At 39.6% G+C, this 13,739-nt stretch overlaps 1 protein-coding gene across 2 annotated transcripts in view; it reads left to right on the top strand.

Moving 5' to 3' along the window:
* Positions 1–13,739, top strand: part of EGFLAM (EGF like, fibronectin type III and laminin G domains) — a 118,706-nt gene that overhangs the window by 31,916 nt on the left and 73,051 nt on the right. For both annotated transcript variants that reach the window (XM_026666417.2, XM_087958502.1), the window contains exons 2-3: positions 5,273–5,382; positions 9,834–9,917. In XM_026666417.2, coding sequence (XP_026522202.2) covers positions 5,273–5,382; positions 9,834–9,917 — 194 coding nt within the window. The remainder of the gene's footprint in view (positions 1–5,272; positions 5,383–9,833; positions 9,918–13,739) is intronic.

The raw sequence follows: 13,739 nt of genomic DNA, 5'->3' as shown, positions 1-13,739 counted from the left end.
GGTTTATTTGTAAGGTGGCTAAGCCAAAGAATGACATAGAACAATTCAGGCACAGTTTAGTTTTTTAATTGCTGACACACAGTTGACAGAATCTTGCCAGATTAAACTGTTACTACTCTTACCCTAATAGATATTGTTAGGAATGATAGTCACCTAACAGTTGGGTTGGAAATATATAAACCAGGATAGTAATTTAATACTGTATCTTTAAGAGAATGCTGTAATTGTGATTGGATGAGGTTCCTCCAACGGCCATAAGATGGAGCCAGAAACCTGGTTTCTTTCTTCCTTGCATTTCCTGTTTTGCTGTTTTGCCTGATCATCGTTCTACTTGGATTATTGTAAATCTTGCAACTGTTAGCAAACTCCATTTACTGAATTTTGTTTATGATACTTGACTTCGTTTTTGGATTATCCCTGGACTGATACTAACTGCTTTAACCGTGTATGATTTGGACTGTTTGTTGGACTTTGTTTACCCATTTACTGGAAGTAAAACCTACATTTTACTATTCAGTGTTTCTGTATGCTGGTCGTGTGTTATTCAACATCACTCTCACTATGTTTCCCTGAGTGCACTCATTCTCCTAACGGGGAATACCTCAACAGATATACCCCTGGAAGATTCTAGGTAGTGGCTATCCTCATTTTCTTCCTTGCATATCCATCATCCACCTCTGGCTATGCTGCTTCTTGTCTTGACCCTCTTTCTGGAATGGACTCCCTCCTTCCTGGGAAACTGTCCTTTCACTATAGTTGATCACACTGGCTTCCCCTCCATAGGCACGATTGATCAGAGTTGTCGTGTATAGGATTGCAGTGATACTGTTTAAAATCCAAGATGAACATATCCCAGTCTTTGTTTGGTAACTTTGTTGTTTGTATCTCTCAGAGGATTTCCAGTACTAGCAATTTGGAAATAGGAGACATTGTTTTACAGTAGTCCATTCCTATATTTCAGGTAGATTTCAGTTGGTCCTTTGAAGCTATGATGTGATATCCTTTTTGGCTCCATCTTGTCTCCAATGCATTTTAATAACTATGTGAAATTTTGGCTAAGAGTTAAATGCTAGGAGCATGCTGAAAACACTCAAATATATGTTTTGTATCATTTTTGGTGACGATGTGGCTCCTCTGACATATCTCTCTGCAATTGATAACTGATTGGATGAAGGATCATATTATTTTTAGTTGATATGCCAACTTTGTCCCTCCCAAGAAGAAAATATATTGGTCTTAATCTGAAGTTGCTCCACTTGTAACCTTGAGACTTGGCTATTGCATGGGACTTTCTGTTTAGTCCCAAAATTTCAGTTGAAGCAAAATACATCAAACAAGTTGGGCTCGGAAAAACTCAGATCATATTATATGTGCAGTAAAGTAACTGCACTTTATTGGCTGCCAATTAATTTTGGGAGAAATGCAAACGACTAGTTATTAACTTTTAATGTCTTCTATGGCTTATGCTCTGGGTATTTGAGAGAATGTTTCTACCTGTATAATCACCCTCACCACTGAGTTCACCAGTAGACATTTGCTGATAGTTATCGCAAGCCCATCTCATCTCTTTCTATGAAAACACCCTTTTTTAAAAAACAGCTCTTTTCCTGTGGGTTAATGATTTTCATAGTTGCTTTTTAAATGTTGATTTTAGTATACAGATAGTCCTCGACTTACGACCACAACTGAGCCCCAAATTTATGTTGCATTTGTTAAGTGAGCTTGGCCCCATTTTACGACCTTTCTTGCCCCATTTGTTAAGTGGATCACTGCACTTGTTAAGTAAGCAGCACGGTTGTTAGCTGAATCTGGCTCCCCCATTTACTTTGCTTGTCAGAAGGTCGTAAAAGGTGATCACATAATCCCACGACATGGCAAAGGTCATAAATACGAGTCAGTTGCCAAGCATCTGACATGAGGCTGCTGCAATGATCATAAGTGTGAAAAATGGTCTCATAAGTCACTTTTCTAAATGATGTAACTTTGAACAGTCACTAAATGAATTGTTGTAAATTGGGGACTATCTGTCTTTGGTTTTTAACAGTGGCTTTATGTTTCGTTGTAATCTGGAAGACACTTCCAGTGATTGCCTAAATAACAATGCATAGATAACATTAAACGGGCGCTTGATTATCCATCTTCTGTTGAATAAACCACAGTTCATTAGATTCATAAAATATGTTGAGCCAGAACCAAATACTCCACATTATAACCTTGTACAATGAATGAACCCAGGCAGTCTTAGTGAAAGTTGTGTTAATTAAAACCTCTGTTACTGTTCACAAATAACAGGTTCTCTCTCTGAATTAAAAAGTCATTTGTGCTGGTGGTGGCGTTTTTTTGTTTTTTTTGGCATGGAGTAAGTCAGTAGACATTGGGGGAATTTAAAAAAAAACAAAAAAAACAACAACAGTCACTGACAGTTATTGAAGAAGCTGACCTGTCTAGCTGCAAATTCTTGGAAGCCCTGTGGAATCGATAACATTTCAGGGAAATGGCCTGGAACAATTATGTTGTCTCATAAGACATGTTGAGAAGGCTTAAGCAAGGATGGCGGAATAGTCTTATCATACTGATGTCTTGGGGGCATGGCAAGGAATGAACAACTCATTTCATTTCTGTGCACATACAGAGACACCTGAATGATAGAATAGAGTAGAGTAGAGTAGAGTAGAGTAGAGTAGAGTAGAGTAGAATAGAATAGAATAGAATAGAATAGAATAGAATAGAATAGAATAGAATAGAATAGAATAGAATAGAATAGAATAACAGAGTTGGAAGGGATCTTGGAGGTCTTCTAGTCCAAGCCCCTGCTTAGGCAGGAAACCCTACACCACTTCAGACAAATGATTATCCAATCTCTTCTTAAAAACTTCCAATATTGGAGAATTCACAACTTTTGGAGCCAAGTTGTTCCACTGATTAATTGTTCTAACTGTCAGGAAATTTCTTCTTAGTTCTAGGTTGCTTCTTTCCTTGATTAGTTTCCATCCATTGCTTTTTGTCCTACCTTCAAGTGCTTTGAAGAATAGCTTGACTCCCTCTTCTTTATGGCAGCCCCTGAGATATCAGAACACTGCTATCGTGTCACTCCTAGTCCCTCTTTTCATTAAACTAGACATAACCAATTCTAGCAACTATTCTTTATATGTTTTAGCCTCCAGTTCCCTCATCATCTTTGTTGATTAGAACAAAGAACATGTGGTTGTACTCATTTCTGTCCCATCTAACACTTCCCCATTTCTATATAAAGTTAAGGCAGATGTATGTATTGAGGAACTTTAAAAGTCAGTCCAGAGAGCTTATTAACACTTAACAATAGCACTTAGACTTATATACTGCTTCACATTGCTTTACAGCCCCGCTCTAAGCAGTTTACTGAGTCAGCATATTGCCCCCAATAATCTGGGTCCTCATTTTACCCACCTCAGAAGGATGGAAGTCAACCTTGAGTCAACCCTGAACCTGGTGAGATTCGAACTGCAGGCAGCAGGCAGTCAGCAGAAATAGCCTGCAGTACTGCATTCTAACTACCACTGCACCACCACGCTCTTTCTGTATTGACAAAATGAACCAGATTTCCCACAGTTCTTAGCTTTGCACAGTGGCCTTACACTGTAGAGTTCATGGAAAGGGAAGACTAGTTTGAGAATAAACCCCAACCAAAGAGTTTGCTTCTTAGAAAGCAGAACATTTTGAGTTTTCATTAAGTCCCATTGATTTTTTTTTTCCAGTGGGGAGTAGAGTTTCAACTAAGGGTCAAGTACGTTTGTTACCTTCATGATCAGACCTATTTTCCAGCCACTGCAAATGTGGGCATTAAATTTCTGGGCCCAATTCAGAGTGCTGGTTTGACATTACATAGCTTGATCCTAGGGTTATTTTAGGAATTGTCTTCTCCTGGGGGAATCTTTCTGGTCTGTTCATAGAGATATGGAAAGGATACTTTTCCGTAATTCAGGGAACATGAGCTCAAAGGTGATAACTTCATCTACAGCTTGTCCACCTGGAACCCACGCTGTATATCAGACATTAACACGATTGAGCGGAGGTATTTCAGAGGTATTTCTCGAGAGGAATACTCCACTCCTCTACTCACAGTAGAATTCCCTATGCCTCCAGGCTTGAAATTTTGGGCTTGGACAATCTGGAACTACGCTGCCTGCAGTCCGATCTAAGCATAGTACACAAAATTGTCTGCTACAACATCTTGTCTGTCAATGACTTCTTCAGCTTCCACCACAATAATACACTGGCAAACAATCGATACAAACTCAAAATAAAGTGCTCCAAACTTGATTGCAGAAAATACGACTTCAGCAACAGAGTAGTCAATGCCTGGAATGCCCTATTGTTACAGCCACAAACCCTCACAGCTTCAATCTCAAACTGTCTACCGTGGACCTGACCCCATTCTTAAGAGGTCCTTAAAAGGGGTGTGCATAAGTGCACCAGCGTGCCTACCGTCCCTGTCTTACTTTCCCCATTTATCTGTATTTACTTCCTTTGTTCATGTTTACGTTCATATCTACACTTGTTATCTTGTACATGTTTGACAAACAAATAAATAAAATAAAATAAATAAGACCATGCCCCCAGAAGATTGTTTGGTACAGCACTCTTCATCCTAGCTTTCTGTAAGCTGGTGAAAACTGTCTTGTTTGAACAAAAATTATAGGTTGCTCAATTTTTATTCTACATCTCTTGTGCTTTTTGTTGCTGTTTGAACAATTGAACTGGGTGATATAAAAATACAATAAATAAAGTATATTTCAGTTTTTTTTATTGCTTTTTGTTGAGGAAAAGAATGGCAATTCTAATCGGGTTAATATAACAATTCATGAAAAACAAAGATGTAAAGATTTCTCTCTCTGGTCATGAAAATCTTTTCAAAGTCATAGCACCTAAACCACATACCATTATCTATCACCAAACATCCTTCTCACTGGTTCTCACAACCTTTCCCCTATTTTATAGGTTGTAGTTAGGTAATCTTTGCGTAAGGAGGGCACGGGGAGTAGCAATTAAGCTTCCTTCCCTGCAGTTCCAACCCAGGTGGGATATGCCCTTTTTTTTAAATAAAAGAGAGAAGAAAATAAAACAGCATAGTGTGGTTTTAATACACTATAAAGCTTGACCATTTGAAATCATTCATAGGAAAAAACAAACAAAAGCCATGTGTGCATCTGCAGTCACTTTATATTACTGAAGATGTTTTTGTTTCTTGCAACTCCTTAATGCTTTGTCTTTTTTTTTTTTTTTTTTGAAACAGATAGGTTGGGGCCTCCTGTGGACATAACACTGGATTCTTTGAACTGCACCGCACTTAGTATTCAATGGAGAATGCCTCAGCAGCATGCAAACGCCATCACAGGGTACACTGTAAGTATGTGTTGATTTTATTTTTCTGCCAGACATATGCAGGTAATTAAAAGCGCTTTTAATTAGATGGGCAAAGTCAGGAGCATCCACTAGGGGGAGTGGGAGTGTTTCAAAAGGTCAAGATGGTGCTTTGATTATGCAATAGAATGCAATGTTCCTGGTCACTTTCTTCATCTTTTTGACCATCCATGGTCAAAAGTACTAAGTAGGTGCATGACTTAGATCAGGGGTCTCCAACCTTGGCAACTTTAAGCCTGGTGGACTTCAACTCCCAGAATTCCCCAGCCTTAGATTGATTAGATTCTAAAGTGCATACCTTAGATTGCTTTAGTTATAAAATTCTAAGTTGAATTTTGCTCAAGTGGGGTGAACAACTTTTCCTCTTTGCAGAAGAACTGGCTTCCCTTGTACTTCCATTGTTGTGAAGAAGATGAATATTTTCCTCTGGATTTTATGATAAATTATGAAACCAGTTTCTGTTTCCTAGTCTACCTGTCCATGGGACTGATTGGTTTACTCATAGTTTCTTCTTTAAGAATATATATCTTTATAAAACCAATTAAGAAGGTACTTTCCAGGGCTGTCACCTGAGATTCATCCTGGTTATTTTAAATAATAGAATAAATGTTTAAATAAACATTATAGAAGAAAGGCATATGAGAAAGGTGAGTATTAATATCAGAGTTACTGCATTGGTACTAGAGAAGGAAATGTACCCAGTTTTGGGGATTGCTGGAAACTCTTGGATAACCTTGCCTGAATTTTGATATTTAATGTATTCAGGCCTAGTTAGTACTTAGATGGGAGATCATTAAAGACTACCAAAGCCATAAGGATGGCAGGAAGTTGAAAAAATATCCAGAAAGATAGCAGTAACAACCCATTTCTATACTGTTTCCAAGACAACAATATGCAGGTCCATGGGAACTTCAGGTGTTAAAGTTGACCTGAAGGAAACTTTATTTTTCATTTGTTTTAGCTTTAGCAGGTCTCTGAAAAAAAGGTATACAATTTAGTGTAAAATACTCATTGCTGTTGGAGAAGACTCTTAAGAATCTCTTGGATTGCAAGGAGATCAAACCAGCCAGTCTTAAAGGAAATCAATCCTGACCATCCTTTGGAAGATCAGATACTGAATCTGAAGCTCAAATACTTTGGCCACCTAATGAGAAAGAGGACTCGTTGGAAAAGACCCTGCTGTTGGAAAGGATTAAAGGAGAAAGGGGAGGGAGAGAATAACATGATTAGAGAGTGTCATCTATGCAATGAACATGAATTTGGACAAATTCTAGGACACAGTGGAGGACAGAGGGTCTTAGTTCATAGGGTCACAAAGATTTGGACATGACTTAGTGAGTGAACAACAACAGAGACATTGCTAAATACATGCTCCACTACATTTTGCTCTATTGTATAAATGAGAAGGTGATATCTACTGCAATGGGTGGCTTTCAGTGGATATCCGCTTCAAACAAGTATGCAATTTCTCAGACTGAATGAGACCAAGTGGTGCCCTAAGCACAACCCAACAATGGTGCCCCTCAATGACTGTGAAACTCTCATGCCATGAGACCGAAACCAAGGTGATATCTGCTGACATCTTCCAACCAAACTTTTAAACTGTAGTCATTCACCTTGACAAAGAGAAAGGTTTTAATTTTAAACAATACAGATTAAAATCAAACACAGCAGATGAGGACAATTGCAAAAAAAAAAATCAACTAAGGACCAATGTGACAATGAAAGAATTAAAGGTGTGATAGCTGGGAGGGAAAACAATCCAATGCCCCGCTTCCCTTGGTGCCCTAATAATAACATACTTGCTTTGCTGAATGGTTAATCCAGGGCTGCAACCACTACAAATGTGGCAGTAAAATTCAACAAGGTATTTTATAGCAAATTGAAGAGGGGCTAAATGTAATATCAAGAAGACATGAAAGCATAATGCAGTGGCATGCCTCATGGTTCACCTGAGTAACTTTGCTGCATGAGCTGCATTGGCTTCCAGTTGCTTTCTGGGTGCAATTCAAGGTACCGGCTATCACCTTTAAAACCACTATATGTCACAGGTTACTTGCAGGACAACCTTTCCCTGAGGTACCTGCCTAGATAGAAATGAAGTTGCCACCTGATGAGATCTCAAAGGCATGCCTTCTCAGTAGCTGCCCCAGTGCCTTGGAATAACCTCCCACCTGAAACCAGTGGTATTCCTACACTTGTAGTCCCTTACAGGTGTAAGGGAAGGAGTGGCAGAACCTGGGGGTAGAAATAAAAGAGGGATGAGCCTAGAATTTCAATGTAGCCACAAGTGAATCAAATCCAAGTCACCTGGCTAACTCCTAGCAGTTGCTAACCATCAGTTGCGAATATTCCTGTGCAATATTTATTGCATGACTAGCAATAAATCAGTTTAATTGGACTTTCACCTGTCTTTTGCACCTGACAAGAGGGTTGTGAAGACCTGGCTCTTTCCAGTGGTGGAATTCAAATAATTTAACAACTGGTTCATCCAGGGCAGGTTGGCTGTCGTGGGAGACGTGGCCCATCCCTTCCTCCAGCTCCACTGCACAGGTGGAACGAGCTTCCCACGACAGCCAACCTGACCCTGGGTGAACCGGTTGTTAAATTACACCCCCCAACACACACACACTATCAAAGTGGATCCTGGGTGCTGCGCTGCAATGGAGAAATGGGAAACAGTGGCCAGCACAAGGAAAGGAGGAGGAACAGGGAGGAAAAAAGAGGAAAAAAGAGGGAAAGCGGCCCCCTTTCCTCATGCCGGCCGCTTCACTGCCCATTTCTCCATTGCAGCACAGCACAGCGCCTAGGATCCACTTTGATAGTGGGGGAGGGGGAATTTAACAACTGGTTCACTCAAACTGGTGCGAACCAGCTGAATCCCACCACTGGCTCTTTTCCCAAGCACTGGCATGGCTAGGCTAGGGTTGAGTGAGAAGAGGTTTGGTCTGTGTCTGGGAGAAAGGGTACTTTTATTTTTAGACATGTTTTTGTGGATTGTTGTAAACCATATAGAATCAGATTCTGGAATAGGCCATGAATTATTGGTATCAAATATATGAGTTAGAATTATAAAATTAAAAAGACTACCTGTGTTGAAGATGAGAATGTTTTTTATTGCTTTCTATTTTTTCTTTCTATTTTCTTCTCCTTCTTTTCTTTTCTTTTCTTTCATTTGTGTATGTGTTGTTGGTTTGTTTAATTGTAAAATTAATAAAATTTATTTATAAAAAAAAAGACTACCTGTGTCATCAAAATTTGACTTGAAGGAGCTAAATATTTATACTGTCCAATATACAGTATTGCCTCAATGTCCTTGTGTGTACTCTTTCCATGTAAGGTAAGCAACTTCCTGTCATATATAAATCCAAAGCAGGAGGCAAAAAACATTCCCAGAATTTCAAAGAGGAATTTATTTATTTATCTCCCTGCTAGAGAAGCACCATGTGTGGATTAGTTAAACTTGTAATAAAGTGCCATCATCTCTTGATCAACAAAATATGGAACAAGACTATATGGTTTAGACCTTTTCTCAATTATATCTGCAAATATCTGAAACTGAAGAAGGGAGGTGTGAAAAATTTCTTCTTGCAAGTAAAAGAAAAGAAAAGTCCAATACATGGAAAAAGAAATGGTGAATTAACTAGTAGGATTCACAAAAGGAAGAAGGACACGGGATCCGATACCTGTCATATAAAGAGTAATGGAGACAGCAAGAGAATATGAGAAGGAGATATACCTTTTTCTTTATTAACCACAACTAGGCCTTTGATTGTAGGTCATGCCAGAGTGTGGAATACATTAAGGGTAATTGGCATGCCAGAACATCAGATTATTCTTCAGAGGGACTTTACAATGAGCTGCTGTAAGAAATGAATTTTGGAAAAATGAAGTGGTTCAGAATAAGAAAGGGAGTGAGATAAGAATACATATAGTCCCCATATATTTAATTTATATAGTGAATATATTATAAGAATGGTAGGAGCAGATGAAATGACAGCTGGACTCAAATTTAGAGGCTGACATGCTAATCCTTTGAGATATGCAGATGATATCCCGTTATTAGCCAAAAATAAAGGAGATTTAGCTAATTATTAAAGTAAAACTGGAAAGTTAAAAAAATCCTATCAGTTGATCTCAGAACAAATCAAAACTGATTACTACAAGAAATAGAAACTTACATATTTTGGGCATGTGGCATGAGCAGATGGTGGGCTAGAAAAAATGACTCTGCATGACAAGTTGGAGGGAAGTAGAAGGACAAGAGAACTATGGATAAGGCAAGTGGGTAATATCAAAGTGTGATATAAGACCATTCTTGGAAGAGTTATTGGAGACAGGATGTAAGGATTACTATTTTTCCATGTAGTGGAAATATAATATACCCATGTATTGATTTCTTTGCATTTTTATTGCTTTAATATCTGCTCAAGGTGTTCTACACTGAGGTCAAGGCTGATGAACCAGTTAGGCAACAGTCTCTTGATGTACCTCTCAGTTTGGATATGCTTGACATGGTGAGTGGCAATATTTTTATATTTATTATACAAATATTCATATATTTATTCTCTGGATTTTTGACAGACACCCATAACCATATAAATAAAAATATAAATCAATTAAAAAGGCACAGAATTTCAGTGTACCATCCTATCATTTTCCATCTCACTGTGGTTCTCATCAAAAATCTGGTGGAAATAACAGTGCTTTTACTGCCTTCCTAAACATTAATAGAGTGAGGTCTATCCTAATGTTGGGCTTAATAGTAATAGCACTTAGACATATATACCACTTCATAGTGCTTTACAACCTTCTCTAAGCTGTTTACAGAGTCAGCATATTGCCCCCAACAATCTGGGTCCTCCTTTTACCAACCTCCGAAAGATGGAAGGCTTGAGTCAACCTTGAGCCAGTGAGAATTGAACAGCTGGCAGTCAGCAGAATTAACCTGCAATACTGTATTCTAACCATTGAGTCACTATGGCTTTTATAAGAAGGCTACAACCGAGAAGGCCATTTCCAAGCCCCACCCTCCTAGCTCTGTTATGCATGTGAAGTGTTGAAGCTTCTTGTATATAATTAAAAGGACAACGTTATCAACATACATGACCTCTCATTTGATGTAGTCCAGTATATGCAGAGAAGTAAATTGAGGATAAATATATAAATCAGGGCTGCAAAAATCCATATGATCATAGGACACAATCTCAATTAACTTTATTCCATGTATTGATCAACTGAATTTTTGCAGCCCTGATTTGGTAGTCCAGTCAGATATATCATAATTCTTATTAAGGACTTCTCATTAAAAGCTAATATGGTTTTCTGTCCTATCTGTCAGAAATTACACAATAGGCTTCCTCATTATGAACCACAGTTTACTGAATTAACTTTTATAGGTTTGCCTGAGACTATGAATGATGTACCAATTGCACAGGCTATATTTATATACCACACTAGGCTATTGAAAGCAAGCAAATAATATGGTACAATTTTGAAGCATATAGGATTTTCAGCCAAAGTGTACCAGAATCCATGCCAGTCTTTCTCAAACTCCTCTCCTACAGTTAAGACTGTTAACTCCCAGAGTTCACATCAGCTTTGGCAATAATGGGACTTGTAGTCTCCACATATCCGATTAGGATAGGAAGCCTGGCCTTGAGTGTCAGTATTCCTGGTAAGCTGATATAGAGGAAAATGTCTTCCATATATACTTTTTGCAGGGGTATCAAACTGGCAGCCCGCGGGCCGGATGCATCCCGTGCAGGCCACGCCCACCCCGGCTCCACAAAGGGAAAAAACATTGTTATATTCACATGACATTATGTGACATGATCAAATTTGACACCCATGTTTTAGAGGATCTAGCTCCATGGTTGATTTTACAAAGTTAAGCAAGGGGCACCAAACCTGATTAAGATTGACGATTGCAAGAAAATCTCAGTGTTAGAAGAAGAGAATTACAAATATTTTTAGTGCTATGATTTGGTTAGTGGTTAAGGCACCAGGCTAGAAAGGAGAAGACAGTGAGTTTTAATCCTCTCTTAGGCATGAAGCCAGCTGGGTGACCAAGGATGCAGAAAGAAGGCAAAGGCAAACATTTCTAAAAATCTTGCAAGAAAACTGCTGTCCAGGTAATTGCCAGAATCAATGAGGACTCAAAGGAACACCCCCCCAAAAAGCTACCTGAACTGAACTACAAACTCCAGGTGACCCCAGGATGATAGCAAAATGATTCAGACATAGTTTGATGCCATCTAGTTTTGCCCAGGTCCCATATCTGGTAGCCCTGCTCTACGTATTGTTGCCAAGTAAATTACAAGGGCCTGCCCATGAAGTCATGATAAATTGAGTTACTTGGAGTTCTAAATCACTTAGGAACTAAACTATAGCAATATATTTAATCTTGGGTTTCTCTAAATCTTATCTTTCTCATTGCCAGAAGATTCAAGATGGAGTGGCTATTTTCCTTTCTCTTGTCAGTATAGCTGTATTACTACTGCCCAGGGAGAAATTCAGCAGGTGTAATATTTCCTATCACAGCCTTCCTTTCTATATTAGGAAAAGCTGCACCTGTTGCAATACTAGGTACCACCCAGCTGTTAACCCAAACTCTCAGAACAAAAGGGGGATAACACAGCAGAAAATGTTTCTTCCATTTTGGATTTAAGAAACGGAAATATTGCTGCCTGCCTAAAAACACATGTGCCTGTTTTCATACTGACTGTAAGCATGATGATTCAATTAGGGAGAAGTTTGGATACAGGAGGAGAAATGTCTAACAGTGACATCTTTCATTCAGAGAGAGCTGTGACATGTGGAACCAATCTGAGCCATTCCATGTGCAAGATCTTATTTAAAGTGCAGACATACCATTTATATACAAGCGAACAGCTCTGTGCTCTAAAAAAAAAAAAAAGCAGGCTCCAAGTTTCCTTTTGCAATTGAATAATTTGGGTTGATATGTTTTTAAAACTCAAAAGAGGACTAAAATTGAATTTGCAGCTAGGTTTGGATTAGGAGTCACAATTCTCTGTTTCCCCCTTTTGGTCTTCTTTTGATCTGTTTTTCTACTTTGTGTGGGTGCTCTGTTCTGTTCTCCTCAAACCAAAAGGAGGAAGTATTTGCTTTATTCTCATGCTCAATGTCCTCCTGCTCAGATTTAGAGTTGAAGGGAAAAAAAGGCAAAAGAGAAAAAAATTGAGAAAGATGGAATAATACCATCTTTTCCGTGAGAAAACAGAAAAGGGGTAGTCCTCGCTTAAGGATCAGTCACTTAACCACCATTTGAAGTTACAAGTCTTCTCAAGAGTTACTTACAACCAGGGGTGGGATTCTACTGGTTCAGACAGGTTCGGGCAAACCGGATGTTAAAGTTACATCCACCGAACCGGTATTTCAACAGACCGGCTGGTCCTACCCACCGATCCCCTCCCAGGAGTCTCCACATGGCCCATTTTCGATGGAGGTAAGTGCAAGGTCCACACAGAGGCTCTGGGAGGGAGAAAAACAGGCCTTCCGGAAGTCTGGCAACGGACCTGTTTCCAGCTTCCGGAGAGGCTCGGATCTTTGGGAGGGCAAAAAAATGGCCCTCCCAGAAAAACCAGAAGTCATGAATGGGCTTGTTTCTGGCTTCTGGTGGGCCTCCAGAGCTCGGGGGAGGCTGTTTTTACCCTCCCAGAGGCCCAGGGGAAGCCTCCGGACGCTTGGGAGGGTGAAAATGGCCTTCCCCGGCTCTGGAGGCCCACCGGAAGCCGGAAACAGGAAGTTCCGGTAAGCCATGCCCACCATGGCCACGCCCACCCAGCAATCGGGCAGCGAACTGGTTGCTGGGATTTTTGAACCCCACTCCTGCTTACAACCTGTTTTTGAAGTTACGATGGTCACACCAACCCATGGTCATGTGATTGCATTTTGGGTGATTGGCAACCATCCTGGCTGTTTGCAGTGCCCTGCAGTCATGTGACTGCAATTTTCCATGTTTTTTTTTCTTTTTTTGCTAGTTTCCAGGGTTTACTTCTGGTTTCCAGCAAAAAAAAAAAAAAAGCCTATTTAATGAACCCATTTAACAACTGCAACAGTTTGCTTAACAACTGTACTTAACCACCACCACAGAAAAGGTCATAAAATCAGGTGGAGTCATGTGGTGATCTGCATAACCACCACCACAACTTACAGCATGGGTGTCAAACTCAACCCTGTCATATGACATCACGTGATGTTTTGTGACATTTTTCCCATTCGTGGAGGTGGACATGACCTGCAAGTGCCCGCGGGCCATCAGTTTGACATCCATGACTTACAGCTGTAGTTCCAGTCTCAATTACAGTCATAAGCCG

Source organism: Notechis scutatus, chromosome 2 (assembly GCF_049901735.1).
Source record: "Notechis scutatus isolate UNSWTSFEM ecotype Mainland chromosome 2, rNotScu1.2, whole genome shotgun sequence".
In the NCBI taxonomy this organism is placed as follows: domain Eukaryota; kingdom Metazoa; phylum Chordata; class Lepidosauria; order Squamata; family Elapidae; genus Notechis; species Notechis scutatus.
Note: the sequence above shows the minus strand (reverse complement) of the source record. Positions and strands in the feature narration are given on the sequence as shown.